The sequence below is a fragment of the Balearica regulorum genome, chromosome 4 (genome assembly GCF_011004875.1).
Source record: "Balearica regulorum gibbericeps isolate bBalReg1 chromosome 4, bBalReg1.pri, whole genome shotgun sequence".
Lineage (NCBI taxonomy): Eukaryota > Metazoa > Chordata > Aves > Gruiformes > Gruidae > Balearica > Balearica regulorum.
In genome coordinates this window covers 57497158-57513920 of record NC_046187.1, presented here as the reverse complement: position 1 = coordinate 57513920, position 16763 = coordinate 57497158, and the positions used below count along the sequence as shown (strand labels likewise).

At 40.1% G+C, this 16763-nt stretch overlaps 1 protein-coding gene across 4 annotated transcripts in view; it reads left to right on the top strand.

The window, feature by feature from the left end:
• The window catches only part of PGCKA1 (PDCD10 and GCKIII kinases associated 1), a 44488-nt gene extending 32922 nt beyond the window's left edge, over positions 1-11566 (top strand). For all 4 annotated transcript variants that reach the window (XM_075752334.1, XM_010306501.2, XM_075752332.1 and 1 more), the window contains 2 exons: positions 7807-7854; positions 8929-11566. In XM_075752334.1, the coding sequence (XP_075608449.1) occupies positions 7823-7854; positions 8929-9874 (978 nt within the window). In that variant the 5' untranslated portion in view covers positions 7807-7822 and the 3' untranslated portion in view covers positions 9875-11566. The remainder of the gene's footprint in view (positions 1-7806; positions 7855-8928) is intronic.
• The last annotated feature ends 5197 nt before the right edge of the window (positions 11567-16763 follow it).

The window sequence follows — 16763 nt, the reverse complement described above, 5'->3', positions numbered from 1 at the left end:
CTGTCATGTCTTATCTTGCTGAAGCAAAAACACATCATGATATCAGAGCTACTTCCTCAGTGACAAAAGAACTACTCTGGCAGAATACAAAGCATCAAAGTTTATGATGACATACCTGAGCAAGTCCTATAAATTCCCAGATAACAAGCAACACATGCTTCTAGGGCATGAGAATCTCCAGGTTTTGAATACCTGCCCTAGTTAAAGCCACTTTTCTCCCTTGAAAAAAGGGAGTGTAAGAAGTGTAAATCAGTTTCATGGCTTCATTGGGAAGAAGCATAAGTTACACCCCCAAGTCCCTACACACAAAATCAACCCTAAACTTCATGCCTTGAATAGCATGTGATAAATATCAAATTCTTCCCTCACTGAAATAGCCATTGTCTGTAGACAGTGCCAGTGTGTAATATCACCCAGAAGTTTGATGCTTCAGTCACAGAAGCATATAGAGAATCAGACCATTGCCTCGAACAACATACAATCTAAGGGCTCAATTCAGCCTGGCCAGGGAGAAAAAAGGGAAGAACCATCTTCGAAAGAATATATACTTTTCTCACCAGCTGAAGTCAGCCTAAGGATTATTTGCAGTCATGTAATGATGACATTTATCTGTGAAAAACAGGGGATCCTACTTGAAAAGGAACAGGCAGAGAGGGGCAATGGGAGTCAAACAGCTAAAGCTGACTGCCATAAGTCACCACTGTAGTTACGCTGTGGCTGAAGAAGTTTTATACGAGTCTTTGATGGGTCCCTCCCTGTCTTCACAGTTAGCTGTACTAGAGATGCATGCAAACCGTTCAGTGGGCAAATAAGGCCCCAGTGGAGAATAAGAGTGGCTTGTAATCCTGTGCAGCTCCCCAGCTTTGTTTGTAAAGTACATGAAAAGAGCGCATTTCAGGGGGAGGAGTAACAAGGGTAAGGACAGGCAACAATAACCTTGGCAATAACCTTGTGCTGGCAGGATAGCATAAGGCTCTCTCTGGCAGACACTCCAACACTCCTTATTCCCAAATATAGAGCCTGCCTGCCTCCCTCAAAAGAGGAGGGTAAACCAAGCTACACCAAGAAAAACGTTTGCACAGTTCCCTTTTCCTGCAGAGCAATGCAGACAGCAGGGACTGCAGGGTGACTCAAAGTCGATCCGCAGGTCAGGCTCCATCAGCGGGATGGCACAGCTAGGTATTCTCACGAGGGCTGGACTGCACGATGGCTGAAGTGTGCAAACAACACTTCAGTACTCCACTGAAAGTGTAGACAAAGAGAGTGAAGTCAATTCAACTACAGAAAAACAGACAAAAAGAACCCATGAGGGTAGGACCCACTTCCTATAAGGGAGCATCTCATGGTATTTCTTCAGGTTAGTTCATTTATTTTAGATTATATATGACAATTCAGTTGTTCCCTGAAGCACTTATAAAACAAATTTCCAGACTGAGTCAGAAAAAGGGAATGTAGACAGATTTCAGTCCAGCTTTAAGTATCGGTCTTAATGCAGAGTTAAGCACAGACTAGTTACCAAATTGTCTCCTCCATAACAGCTACACTCAGAGTTGCCAAAGGTTCTAGACACTTGTTTAAAAAGATCAGGCATTCTACATAGTTTTATTTTTCACAATTTTTTTGTCTGTCCTCTACATGCTAAATATTGCTGTTCCAGCCAAACCAGGCTGTAACTTTCAGGTACAAGAGTAGAGCTGGTCTGGAGTTTTGTGGGAAAGTAATTTGTTTTCAGAAGACATTTATCTGTCACCTCCAAAGGTTTCATCAGTGGCATTAGACTCCACAGAGCATTAGCAGGAAAGGATTCTGGGCCCAGAACTGGTGATTTCTTTCTTTTTTTTTTTTCTCTCTCTCTTTGGAGAGAGATTCTGGCCTCAGAATTTCCGTAAGGTCAGGGGAAAAGCGCCACAGGATTTGAAGAGTTCCCTGTATTTTAAGCTAAGTGAGACAGTTTTTACAGATTATATTCACCCAAAAGTAGTGATCAGCCTACACAGTGCGTGGCTAATTAAGTTACGTCCCTGCTCTTTCTTCCTTTACAAACTTTTGCCCATTATCTTCTCTCCCTCTACCACAGGCTGGTGGTTTTTTCTACAGTATGTTTACTAGTTTACTAAGTTTCTAAATACAGTTCTTTTTAGCTCTACCATCTGTCCCACAGTCTTTATGAGGAATGCAAAGCACAGCAGGGAAGATGGTGAAGACACTGGCAGGTTCTAGTCTGAAAGGTGCCTCTACTGGAAAAAGTGAGCAGAAAGGGGTGCCCCAGGCCCCTGGGAGATGCCTCATTCAGGCTCAGCAGCCCAGATAATACACGCAGAGGAAAAAACTCCTTACTTTGTAATCTAGAGTGGGAATGGATGGAGGAGAGAGAAAAGCCAAAGAAACAGCAAAAGCTCATAAAGCACCAGGGTGTAGGGGAGGAAAAACCCAAACAAAAAAACCCAACTGGCTTATAAAAAGAATGATCCAGGTCAAAAGTCACCAAACCAGAGTTTATCAGATTTAGACCTACTGGAAAAGCTATTTTAATATGCTCTCCCCCTACCCTTCTGCCTCTGCTCCTGGAGGGGTTTAAAAAACAAAAAAATCAAGACAGAAGGAAAAACATACCATGAACAAAAATAAGATTGGCCTTTGACAGTTTCTATGTAAACTTCCAAGAATATAGAGAAAGGTCGTCAAACCATTTTTATTTCTCAAAAATGTCTGTCCTTCCTTTTTCATGACATGATCTTTCATTTGCCTTTTGTTTATTCACAACACATCTACAGTTTAAATAGACAATAGAAGCTATGTTATTACATAATTTAAAATCAGATACGTTGTGTTTCTTAAATCTGATAAGCAAAGCAGACTTCGCTTAAAGCACATTCTGGCTTGTAATGCAAGGTTATGTTTTTGGAGTCACGCGCTATTCTTGTTATCCTCAGCAAGGTCTCACACTTTAAAAAAAAAGTCTAATTTCATTCTCTTAGCAGGTGCCACCATAAAAATATTCAGCATTTTTCAGCATTTGCTTTACTGATGAGATTGGTGTTCTGCTCTCCTCAAATTAACTCTAATTACTACCTCCTTTATAACTAGAGTAGGATTTTTTTTCCAATTGGTTTTAAAATAGTTGCTCTTCTGTATAATTTTCTTTTAAAGGAAGAAAGTCACTCTTGCATGACATCAGGTCTTCCTGGTCTCTCTGTGAGCGCTCATTTAACACATTGCAAGGACATTCTATCTAGACTATCTTTTGCATGGCCCACTAAACAGCTGCTGGGGTGGCTGTGGGAAACACACAGAGTTGGGCCTCTTCCATTTGTCTCACTGAGAAGTATCATAACTAACTGAAGCAAGCACTGACACTGAATATGCAAACTACAAGGCTATCCTACTCTCTCATGCTGCAAGAATCTGATTATTCTGTAGAAACTTCTACAAGCTCAACCTCAGAGATACACTTTAGAAGATTCATAGAATAGAATCATAGAATCATTTAGGTTGGAAAAGGCCTTTAAGATCATCAAGTCCAACCGTTAACCTAACACTGCCAAGTCCACCACTAAACCATGTCCCTAAGCACCACATCTACGTGTCTTCTGAATACCTCCAGGGATGGTGACTCAACCACTTCCCTGGGCAGCCTGTTCCAATGCTTCACAACCCTTTCAGTGAAGAAGTTTTTCCTAATATCCAATCTAAACCTCCCCTGGCACAACTTGAGGCCATTTCCTCTTGTCTTATCACTTGTTACTTGGGAGAAGAGACCAACACCCACCTGGCTACAACCTCCTTTCAAGTAGTTGTAGAGAGCAAGAAGGTCTCCCCTCAGCCTCCTTTTCTCCAGGCTAAACAACCCCGGTTCCCTCAACCGCTCCTCATAAGACTTGCGCTCCAGACCCTTCACCAGCTTCGTTGCCCTTCTCTGGACACGCTCCAGCACCTCAATGTCTTTGTTGTAGGGAGGGGCCCAAAACTGAACACAGCATTCGAGGTGCGGCCTCACCAGTGCCAAGTACAGGGGGATCATCACTTCCCTAGTCCTGCTGGCCACACTATTCAGCGGCTACTCAAAGCTGGAAAGTGAAAGTTCAAAATTAAACAGAGTAAAAAAAACACCTAACTCTACACCTCTCATTTCTCTCACCTGAACAGCTCTATCTCCTTCCTGTAGATGCTCCAAGTTTTCCAATGCATGTCTAAAAAAAAAAAAAATCTGTACTTTACATTTTAGTAGAGCTTTAATGCCAGATGATGTGTTAGTGTTCAGGATTAAATGACTGCATAATAACCAGTGACAGAAATTTACAGGCCTTCAGGAATTTCATGACTGAGAAAGAATGATGTCTAGGATTAATGGTAATTTGATCTGAATTCTGAGGATATAAGTGTTAAGGCCAAGCATTTTACTGCTGCTTTAGACAGGCAGCCTGCTTTTTTGGGGGGAACTAGCCCTGAAAGTTTTCTGCAATGGAGCATTCCACATCACATCATGTTCATCTGAAATTATCAATTTAGCAGCACAGAATATCTAACAGATTAAACGTCTTAAAAGGACAAGAAAAAATGGAACATAAAAGGATGCAATGTTTCTAAACTCAGTATCAAGTAACATACCATTATCCATTGCTTGAGCTCTCTAACCCTTTTTTGTTGCAAGTCTGTAGCACGTGCTTGATTCAAACTGCTCCAGACAGGAGCCTATTAAAACTACTTATCCATTGATGGAACTATGAACATCACACAATACACAAGTCTTTAGAGCAAGGTAGCTAAAACAAGATAAGTAGGATTAAAGCACGCCTTTTCATGCTATAAAAGCAATTTGTTCCCCAGACTTATTTGCCAACCTGACTTGAAAGATTATCATAAATATGAAAGAAAAGGAGGAAAGAAACCATAACAACAGCGTTTAGACAGTGACATCGTAAAACCATATTCCTTTTTCAGGGATGTGAAATAATTTATAAGATAATACAACATAAAGTATTTTCTATATGTAACAGTTCATTCATGCCAGAGGACAGATCAAGTTGTAACTAATCAGTGGAAAAGCTTAATGCAGTAGCTGCAGAGATAATTCAAACAGTAACTGTAATTTAAAAAAAAAACAACCAGAAAAGTGCTTCCTTGAAAACAACAACAGTAATTTCCATTTATAATTGCCTTCTATTCACGATCACAAGCATCTTTACAACAGAATAAAGGACAGCAATTAGCACTTCCCAATGGTTAAAATCTATGAACAAAATTTTGTGATTTAAAAATCACAAAAACTTATAAATAAAAGCACTGAGTAGGAAATTTGTCAAATAAAAGTTTAAGCAGAAGCAGCCTGACCTGAAGTGGCCACACCCAGCTAGAAGGAGTATCTGTTCTCAGAACTGGTCTGCATACAAACCAGGACTGGTTTCGCCAAAGCTATCAACTTTAAAGCCAAGCCAAAGGCTACATGGGCATTTCAGTGGGCTCACACAGCAACTGACAGCAATTGAAGTTATCGTAACTTAACTGAGCTGAAATAATATTTGCATACTCTTAGCCCATGGCCAGCATGAGAGATGGTAAGAGTCTGTATAGAAAGAGGCTTAACATAAGCCAAGTTACATTGCCTTTCCCATGAACAGAGATCACATGCAGACTTACCTAACACGTGGTAACCTGCCAACCACTGAGACTTGAAGGTTGAGTCTATCAACAGCTAGTCAACTCTATGCAGTTTTTGTTCTCTCAGTTTAGAAGCAAGTTTAAGCTAAAACTAAAAGATGTCAAACAAAAAAAGTCAACATAGGGCTTAGCTCAACTAAATCAGCTTCAAATCAGTCTTAACCTAAAGAACAGGCATAGCTAAATTCAGCTTTTAACATGATTAAAGCAAATTGTATTAAGAATTCCTCTTTGGCTGGAAAAGATGGCTATGCCAGCCAGCTCAAATAAGCCCCGTATCTCGTCAAGCCTGTCCAAACACCTTTGTACTGTAGAGCAACTGCACACAAGGAGGGTTCGTATACATGACCACCTTACCAGTTATTGCATCCTCTTCAGATGAAAAACCCTGTATCACAATCCCAGCTATGACATTGTTGAGGGGTGGGGGAACAACGACACACAGCACGAGATCAGCAGAAGTGTGAAAGGGAGAATGCATTTAAGGAAGAAAGAGAAGCAGCACCAAGGCAAACGAAGCAAAGCAGCTGGCTTACAAGCCATCCCAACAGGCACCAAGCTACAAGCAGCTGGCTACTCCCAATAGAAGTTTCTGCTCCAAAACAGTTCACATGCAGATGAAGACAAAAAGCATAGGTAGGAGCAGCTACACCCTAGATAAAAGCAGCTGCTGAATGGTTGTAGGCCCTCAGAGGCTCCAGGAATGAGGGGCTTGACCTCAGGCCTTTTGTTCAGTGCTAACACCAGAGGAAGTCAGATTTTAGAGGAAAAAAGTGAGACAATAAGCCTTTACAACAGATAGTTTTGATTATAATTTCTGCTGGCATAATCGCTGGTGTGTAGCTCAGGCCATGCTTGGTAAGAATAAATCAATACTACTTTCCATTGGTGTTTTGTGAATAAATCACTCTAGAAAATACCCTGACCTTGCAGCATCAATTTCTGTTTTATGGGAAGTGAGCTGCTGTCCTTAGGCAATAGTAAAAGTATGCAAGGTTGTAGAACATCTCAAGAGAAAGAGTCTGAGTAATGATGGACAAAACATATTAGCAGCCTGTCCTCACTTGATTTACTTGAAATAAGATAGCCCCAACCCATGAAGAATAATGATTTTTTTTCTAGGATTTTGGGATGTTCAGATCTGTGTCTTCACTTTAGGTTCAGAACATGAAAGTTCTCAAGGGTTCAAATTAGCAAACTATTTCTTCCCATAATAAAAGACTTTGGCATATGAACCATGTAACACATAGCTCTTAGCATCTCACTGGGTCAGGCAACAACACACATACACAGAAAGCTTGCAATATACAGAGATGTAGCAAAATGTAAACACTCTGCTAGCTCTTGTTAAACACTGAAGAATTTACCATAGTAAAAAGCAGGTGCAACACACTGCATATAATAAAGTGCCAATACGAGCAATGTGTCTAATTAAGAGATAGTTCCACAAAAATGTCACCTCAGTGCTCAGTAGCTGTCACAGAGCCAACTGAGTGGGGACAGGACTATTAGGAAAGAATAAATCTGTGGTTCCCCACACCTTGAGAACTCTGCATTTGTGGTTCCCACACCTCATTTAAGAAGGATGTTAAAATGCAAAAGGCCCAGAGAACCATCACAAGGACAATTTATAGGCATGAAACAACAACGTTCAAGTCAAACAAAAGCAGGTACTTCTTCACACAGACAATGCTGGGCTGTGAAACTCCTGAATAAAGGATGCTGTAGATGCTAACAGTTTACTGGCATTCAGAAGACAACTAGACAAATTCACAGAAGAGAAGTCCATCAATAGTTGCCAAATACAAAAAAAAAATACAAAAAAAAAATTAAAACCCCCACCAATACTGTCTGACTTAGGCATCTCCGAACCAAAAATACTTAGGAAAATAGTCTTGGAGAACACCACTGTTTAAGTACTGCTAAATTCTTCCCTAGACTTTTCCCCAAATAAAGGCCACTGTCAATGGAAGATAACAACCCAGAAAGACCTTGAACTGTACTGCATCCATTCTTGTGTAGGCATCTTTCTTTTTAATAAAACCCTTCTAAACATGAACATCATTTTCAATGCAATTGCCCATACATTAATTTCATAATGCTTCACTCACTTCCCCTCTCCCTTGCCTTCCCTCTCTCTCTTTTCAGATTAAAGAAAATCCAGATGGGGTGCAGGTGCTGCAAAATGATACAAAGGTACAACAGAACAAGAGTTGCTTAGACTGAATAAAATAAATGCATTAAAACACATGACTGTGCTCCCCTACACCTGTTGCTTAAATTAAGCCTATTTACAAGGTTGGAGTTTTCCCCAAAGTTTACAGTATCTTTAAAGTCATGCCAGAGCACAGGCATACTGATTTCCTATGAATGTCCTTTTGATTTACTGTAATTGAAGTCCATTTCTATAATTCCTATCGCACAGAAAAATTGCGTAGCATTGCAAACCTCATCTTTAGCAAAGCTTTTTCTCATTCAGGTAGCATGATCTTCCGTCAAGTCTGTAGAACGAGGAGCACAGACTTTGTCAGATCTTCCCTCTCTCCTAAGCAATGAAAATGAACTGCAGATCCTTGCCTCCATCATAACTTTTAAATGTAGTTAGTTGTAGTAGTTAGAAGTGCCCCAGGAGAAGGAGACTAGCTAGTTTTAGAAAGACAACACTTCAGCCCACTTAACAGTTACTCTTTCCCTTGGCCACATCTCTAGAACAGGTAAGGGGGAAAGAAAACTGGTGCTAGGAGAGAAAAAGGGGAGATGAAGAGAGAGAGGCTCTGGAATAAATAAGTCAAGGAAAAGTTAGCAGCAAGAGAAAAAAATTAAGAAAGGAAAAAGGAGTGGACAAAAATTTTAAAAGGACAAAAAGACTTGAAAGGAAGAACACCAAGGAAAAAAAGGGAGATATTTTAGCAGCTACATGAGGACATTAATTAACAATATATGTGATGTCTATTCATTGTATAATCAGCCACCCCCCCAGTGAAAATAAAAAATAAAGCTGGAAACATGCAACAACCAGCACGAGGTTCTCTGACATCCTCCTTATGCTCCTGGTGAATCTCACTACAGGGGTTAGTTATGGTCAGTCCCAGGAGACAATAGCACAGTTCAGCATATCCATTTGGTTAGCCCATTCTCAGGGCCCCAGGTAAAGCTTAGAGACACCAGCTCCTCGACATCTCCATCTTAAAAATTAAGCTTAATTCTTTTTCTAATTATATTGATTAACAGCATAATTAACATTTCCTCTATAAATTTTCCTTACTCCAGCTATATTTTTGATCCAGAAGAAGTACAATCGCCTGGATGCATTCATGAAGTAAACAGCTACAAACGCAATGAGCAAGGCAGCAATAAAGCCAAATTCAAAGAGAACAGTGAAATTCAAGAACACAAAAGTGAATTCCAGAAAGATGAGCTAAACAGAACAGAAAATAAACCCCAGGTAAATAGCACAAAAAACCCTCTCTGCAACCACAAAAGCAATGATTTTCAAGAGGATGGCCTTGTGAAGTGTGTTGCAAAGCTCGATGTTGCAGCCAATGGTGGCAGTTCCTGCACTGGAGCGCACCCCATGCTCAATCCCAACACAAACCCAGTGAAAGAAGCCAGTGAACAGGGACCCTCCAGCCAGTCAGCAGAGTCTCCTTCAGCCAGCAACAGAGACTTACACACCAAATTAAATAGGTCTGGCCAAGAGCTTGACCTAGAGGCAGGCAGTCAGAGGAAGGCAGCCTGCAGTGAGCCAAACAGTATTCAAGATGGGAAGTCCTGGTCTGCAGACGACAGCATCTTTCTCAAAGGAAGTGCAATACTGGAAACACAAAACAATGCCATACAACTGCCAGATGGTGATTATCCCCAAAATGGCAATCAAACCAGGAACTATGTTGAAAAAGATAGTTTTTCAGTCAACTGTGCACATTCAGATCAAAACACTGTGCCTTCAGCAGTACAGGACCAGAACCTTTGTGTAACTCCATCTTTGCCTATGCAGGAGAGCAGTATTGAACCTTTTAAAACTGACTCTGCAAATTTGAGTGAGGGCATTCCTGGTGGTATCACTACCATGGCTGTAGCACAGGCACCCACACACCCCAACCACAGAGACATCAATGGAGAAATTGAGGATGAAGATGCAGAAGTAGCAGCAGCTCTGGCTGCATTGGAAGCTGCAACTGCAGGGGAAGACCTGGAAGATGACTATGAGTACTAGATGAAGGTTTCTTTCTAATACACTGGGTAAGATCCAGATTTTATTTCTGGATCTATATGAACACATGTACAGCACATGTGGACAGCTGTTATGAACAGCATATGTAAAAGGAGTTGGGACTAAACCTACATCCCTTCAGCTGTTTTATACAGCCTTTTAATTTCTACTGCCCAAGGTACAGAAGTGCTCCCTTGGCTAATTGGTAATACTAACACTCTTCTCTATGGGACCAACCAGGAGGGCAAAGCATCATTTCTTCCAGACAGGATATTCTGCGATATACCCACCTCATCTGGACTCATGCAAATGGTTCCTTCAGTTTTGACCCTCAAGAGGGTCTGTGCACACTGCATGTTCCAGGTTCAGAAAACTGCCATTATTTAAAACAAAACTATAGAAGCCATAGAGCTAGAAACCACAGATTTTCATCATGTTAGCATAAAAAATAAAACTGACCCAAAGTTCTATGATCTAATGAAGTATGAAATATGGAAGGCAGCTTGGCTTGCACTTCACTGCAGTTGCAGTTCCATTCCAGTTTAAGCCTAAATCTGTGCATGTGCAGCTTGCGTTAGGATGATAACTTCGCCTCTTCCCTTACACCTCCCCCGGACTTTGTTTAATACCCTAAGTGACCTGCTTGAGTCCATTAAAACAGCAGAGTCCTAGCCAAATCCAAGAGAGTGGGTAGCTTTCTGTTGGTTTAGTGAGCTGAAGTAGCTCACATAAGAATTGCACACACACTATCAGAGATGCTGGAGAAGGATCAAAAGTCAATCCTACCAGTTTGGATAGATTAAAACTGTTGTAAAACTACAGCCTGAGACTTCTCAACTCTGCTAAATTTTCCAGGCATACATCACTTGCCTTAACAATACAGTTTGCAAACAGGTTGTATATCTCAAACTTCCCCAGCAAGATGCATTTTGTTTGTATACAAACAGCAAGAGCCAGTGTGGACTCATCCCCAGCTCTGCTGCAGTCCTTAAACTTACAGTAGGAAAGGGATTGAGCTTCCAAGTTGAATTAAGCATAAGATCTGAAAATATCAGAGCTGCATTCCTGGAGAGTTTACCCTTTCTCTCATCTTCAGACTAGCACATCTAGTTTGCTTCCCTCCTTTCTTACGGGAAGCAAAGGAGAAAGACACCAACCTGGTACTGCCATTTCATCAAAAGTGGGATCTTAATGGTTGAAATAGAAAGTGCTTGACATTTTGTATTGAAATTTTGTGGTTTCTGAGTCTGTTATAAACTCTTAATAAATTTTTTTAACCATATGAAAAATCATCTGGTGGCTTTTGTGCTTTATGCATTTTCTGATTATGTAATAGTTGCATAAAAGAAATACTATAAGATATATCCTTCATTAGATATATAAAAAGCACCAACTATGTATTTGCCAACAGTATATGTCAAATCCTAATCTAAACATTAACACATATAAGGAATATTAGGAGGTGGGTTTTAAGTAATGTGTAGATATTTACATTATTTCTGTTTAAATGCAGATTCCCTCTTTTCTTCCAAATACTGCAAGCCCAAATCAATATTTCAATTTCTCAAAACATTAATGATATCTCTAGGAGCAATTAAAAAAGCCCTGAAGTCTCGGTTTCAAGAGAACTATATTCAGTTACAGATGAAAGTCACCACACTGTTATCTGTAAAATAAAAAAGCTTTATATGTTTTTAAAATATTGTAGTACTGTTGATTTCTCTACCACTTTCCTACTTTAATAGACCATTCTAACCATTTTCATAAGTGCATACAAGTTTTACATGTACATTTGTGTATCAGATTACTGTAATACTGAACAACAGTGAAAACTACTTGCACATTGCATATTACTAGTTATGGTTATGACAGGACATAGCATATGTCTGCTTTTATATTGTGAGGGCCCTGAGGGCATCACCAGGCCTGATTGTCCCTGCCCACCCCCAGCGGCTCCCCCTGCCCCATCCAGGGCCCAGGACCCCATGTCACTGCCCCAGGACCATCAGACTCAGACTCAGCTCCCAACAGCCCTCCCCAGCCTGGCCATAGGCCCCACTGAGCAGGGCCTACCCGCATGCTGACATCCCGGCCCCAGGGAGGTGCCCCATGCCCAGAGCTGGGGTTACCTGGTGCCCCCCATCCTGCCCGGCTCCCAGACTGGGCAGTGGATCAGGCCCCGGCTGCGAGGCCCAGCCCTGTGTCCCCAGGGAAGGCTCCACTGCTCTCCCACGTCCCAGCCCCAGGCAGCCGCCAGCCTCTGCGGCACCAGGACACGAACCATGAAAAATGAGTCAAGTAAAAAAAAGCGTTAAAGAAAAATGCAGCAAACACCCCAGGAAACTTATCTGATTTTTCAACATCCACTCAACTAGATTTTTCTAACCTGAACTCCAAAGTGAACTTTGAGTACAAATCACAACAAGTTTTCATCTGGCTCCCCGAGAATTAAAGTACACTAGAGTAGAGCACCTTGTCCCCATGGCTTGGTCAAACCCAACCAGTGCCCTGGACATCCCTTCTATGGGCAACTGCCCGCAACTGTAGACCACCGGACTTAAATCCTCTGCACAAGACCAGCTGGGCCACAAACATCGCATCTCTTGTAGCCCAAGTTTTCACTGTCTTACGTGTAAGAAAGGCAAAAAACAGAGTAAAGCAAGTACGCTCACTGCATCAGAAATAAGTGATTAATGCTTCTCTTAACCAAAAAAAGCCAGTCATATGCATACCTCAAATCTGCAGGATATGGAAAGCTTCCATAAAATAAATTTCTGAGGTATCACCAACATTCAGACTTATCTGTTGTCTAAAAGTGTCCTGTGCAGTTGGGTTTTTTTTTTAAAATTTTTTATATATATATATATTGTTTTTATATTTATATATGTGTTTATTTCCCTTCAGCTCCACTATGTCACAGCTGAGTGTCAGGGATTCTTAACCATTTCTCAGACTGCAGGGCACTTTTCACAATAAATGTGAAAGAGAATCAATTATATCAAAAATAATTTTTAAATACCACTATTTCCTCCATAAAAATCAGCTTTTAAATAATTATGTGAGAACCAAATCTGACTCAGTTCCCTCAGGTGTTGATGCAAAGAAATACAGACACTGCTAGCTTGAACAATGCATTTTGCTCAGACAATTGTGAGAGTAAAATTTAATATCATGAGAAAACAGAGGAAGTCACAGGAAAAAAGTTACTGTAATCAAGAGTAAACTGTGTATTTTAAGACTTCTCTCAGAAAAACTACACAGCTTAAGACACCTCTTCCTCTTTACCCTGAACACCCTAACTTCAGATATCCATCAATGATGTTTCCTGTATTCAGAGGGCTCACTTACGAAGTTGAGCTTAAATGTTTCAGGTTTTCTTCAATACAAAAGGAATTAATAAAGGAGCTCGTTGGCCAATATCTATTTTTAATGTTTCTGTATTTTATGTAATTCTATACAGGCAAGTGTGAAGACATATGTAGCAATAAAGAACAGGCAACAGAATGGGAAACTATTACCAGAGCTGGTATTTCTAGGAAAGATTTTGCATCTTGGAAGCTCATGTTTTACTCATTATTCTCCAAAGCCAGTAACACAGCTTAAAGGGAAATTGTAATCTTTCCATATAAAAGCAAAGAGAGCACCTTCGCTTTTAGTGGTGGGTCACCACTAGATTATGAAAAAAAATTTCCAGATCCCTGCAGATTCCAGATATGACAACAGGAGTGGAAGATGGCCCAGTCCACCCAGCTCAAGGAAGTTAATTATTTCCTAGAGAAAACATTATGGGGGAAGTTTGTTTGCAGAGCAACAGGAGAATCCAAAATATGATACTACAGAACTCTTCAGTTCAGCAAACAAAACCCTAACAGGAAAGTGGGAACCTGGAAATAGATAAATTCCACACGGAGATTTTTTTTTTTCTTTTCAAGAACAAAAGCAATCAGCTAGGCAAGTGTTGCTATGGAGACTTCCCATTAAAAATTAAAATCCAGAAATAGAAAGTCTATTTTATTTTCTAAAAGATACTTCAGATTTGATTGCTTTAAAGTAATTTTAAAATACAATTTTTATCATTATTTAAATCATGAAACAAGAAACACTGACTTAAAAAAATTAATCTTGACCTTATCATGTATTTTTAGTTTCAATTTCCTAAATGTGATTTAATTTTCCAAAAGATTAATTCTTGCCAATGTATCACATTTTGCTAAATGAGAATAGAATATCTCAACATTTATTAAGGTCTGTCTATATAGTATTTCCTATATTTGTCCAAATGCCTACATTGTACATTTTAATTACATTGAAACAATGAAGCTTAATAGATTACTTATCTAGAATTGTGATATCTCTCATTGCATGTAGGATGGAAATTTGAATCCATCTAAATTGCACAAGAGCATCACTTTAAAATTAAATGTATTAGGACTTCTTTAACATGCTTTATTTTAAAAGGAAGTTTTATCAACAGAACTGTTTCAGATATTGTGTCCTTCTAGGTTTTAGAACACCTATATCATACAATGTTTAAGACTAATTGTTAGAAGCAGATTAAGACTTTCTCATTGGTCTTTCCACCATGAACTGTCCTTGTCAAAGAATTTTTCTTACCATCATGAAATCAAAACATAGTTTAATTCAACTTCACCACAGAACTGTATTAAACAGACTTACTCCCCCACTCCCCACCTCTTCCTCATTTAGTCAGAGAAAAGCAATGTTCCCTTGTACAACTTAATTCAGAGAACAGGATTCTCTCAATGAAGCGGGAAAGACAACGGCTGTCTTGGTTGTTTTTAATCCAATTGTTGAAGTACAGATCCCAAGCAGTCATCTCTCAACAGTCATGAACAAAACTATGGAGGGTACACCATTCCGTGCTCTGAATTTTGACTGAAATTATTCTAGATTAAACAGGATTTAACAGAGTTTTACTATACTTAATTCAATTACTGTACATTACCAACTAAAAAAAAACCATTTTATTCTGTAGTGAAACATAAAAAACCAAGTCTTTCAAGAAATACAGTATCCTAATATTATGTCAGGTTGCAGGTGACTTAAGTACTGAACCAGCCCCATAATAAAACCATGTCACATGAAGAATGCAGCTTAATTTGTTTGCTCATTGAGCTTCCTTTTATTTATTCTGAGGTAGAGATTAGCTTGATTTTTATGAGAGTGCAGAAGCAAAAACGAGTATGGTGACACCCTCAGCTATTCACCTTAACCTCAAGCACGGCCAGAATTTCAATAATCTGTGATCACACATGCTATCCCCTCCTCTTAATACTTGGCGCTGTACCAAGTAATTTACCTAGGCTTACACAACAGGAAAGGAAGGTGACAAAGGCAAGTCGACTACAGAGCAAAATGAACGTATGAATGAAATTAAAATACTGTTCAAGTACTTGAAAAACTGTAGGGATCTGGCCAAGAATGAATAACCTAGGTTGTTTCCATCTCACGTTTAAAGATTGGTACCTAAAGAAAGCATGACTTTAGTTCTCAATTGAGAAGCTCTTCAGGAACAAAATGATATCATCAAATGAATTTAGGGACATTTCTCAGATTAGTTTTTCCATACAATCTTCAGAAAAAAAAGTAAGATCCATGCAAATGTCCATATTTCCAATATAAGACATGTTAAATGAAGAGACTTTGCTGTGGCCAAAAGTGGTTCAAGTTTCTCCAGAACTGAGGAAATATTACAGATTTTTAACCTCACAAATTTCAGTTTGGTAGATAAAAGCAACACAGGGGTTAATCTAACAAACATACAGCATACTTTGCCAGAACAATGCTGCTGATTTTGGTTATTGTTAATTTTTAATGATTAATCTCCTGTTTATGCAGACTTGCATATGAAACTCATCCAATCAGCATCTGCAAAAAAGAACTGTACTAAAGATCCAACATTAATCAAAACCAAGACAAATTATCAAAACCCCTACAAAATAATACACATATTCCACTCTGACTGGGAATTACTTTTCCAGAGTCACCCATGAGCCTTAATTAGCAGCCGACGCACACTGCTATTGTTTTGACACACGCCACACAGATCCTGTTCTTCCTCATTGCTTTGATTAAACATTTGGCTTCGGGAAAAGTTTACGTTATTCCTTTTAATAAGCCCAGCAGCTACTTCCAGGCCGCCGGCCGGGCGCAGGGCAGAAGAGGAGCCTGGCCACCGGGGACTGCTGCTGGCTGCGCCGCCTTCACCGCTCCCCTGCCCTTCCCGGGGCACAACAGACCTGCACACTCACACATCCCTGCCCCCACTACCCCCCCCGCCCCCCCAGGCAGCAAAACACTCTGGCCGAGAAACAGAGAGGCACCTCAGATCCCCGGTTAAATGAGGAATTTTTTTTTATTTTTTTTTCACTGACACACTGCAAAAGTTTTTCGGATGATCAATAAAAGCTTCAATAGCTCCCTCTGCTGCCAGCAAATATGTACTTCAGCTGCTCTGTGCAAAACCAGCTCACAGCTGACTGAAAACATCACATTCCCCTCCGTGCATATACGTGTGCGTACGTGTATACGCACAGAGGTACGTGGAATCTTTGAAAAATAGGCTTTGGGAAACACTATGGGTATTTTAAATTAACACCTTAAGATTTCTGCTTTTACAGGATAATTATTTGGACTGCAAATCAAAATACCCATGGAGCACAGGCTAATTTTTTTAGGACAAGTTTGTCTCAAACTGCTGCTGCCCTTACTATCACTTGTCTTTTCATCTTCCTCCATTTTCCCAAGTCTTTCATACTCCCATCGCTGCCTCCTTTCTGTACCTCCCCCTCTGCCATCAGTGCCAGCCCGTATCAGCTGGGTTGGTTTGTTGTTCTGCAAAGCACCTGGTTTTGCTGCATGCTGACAGCTA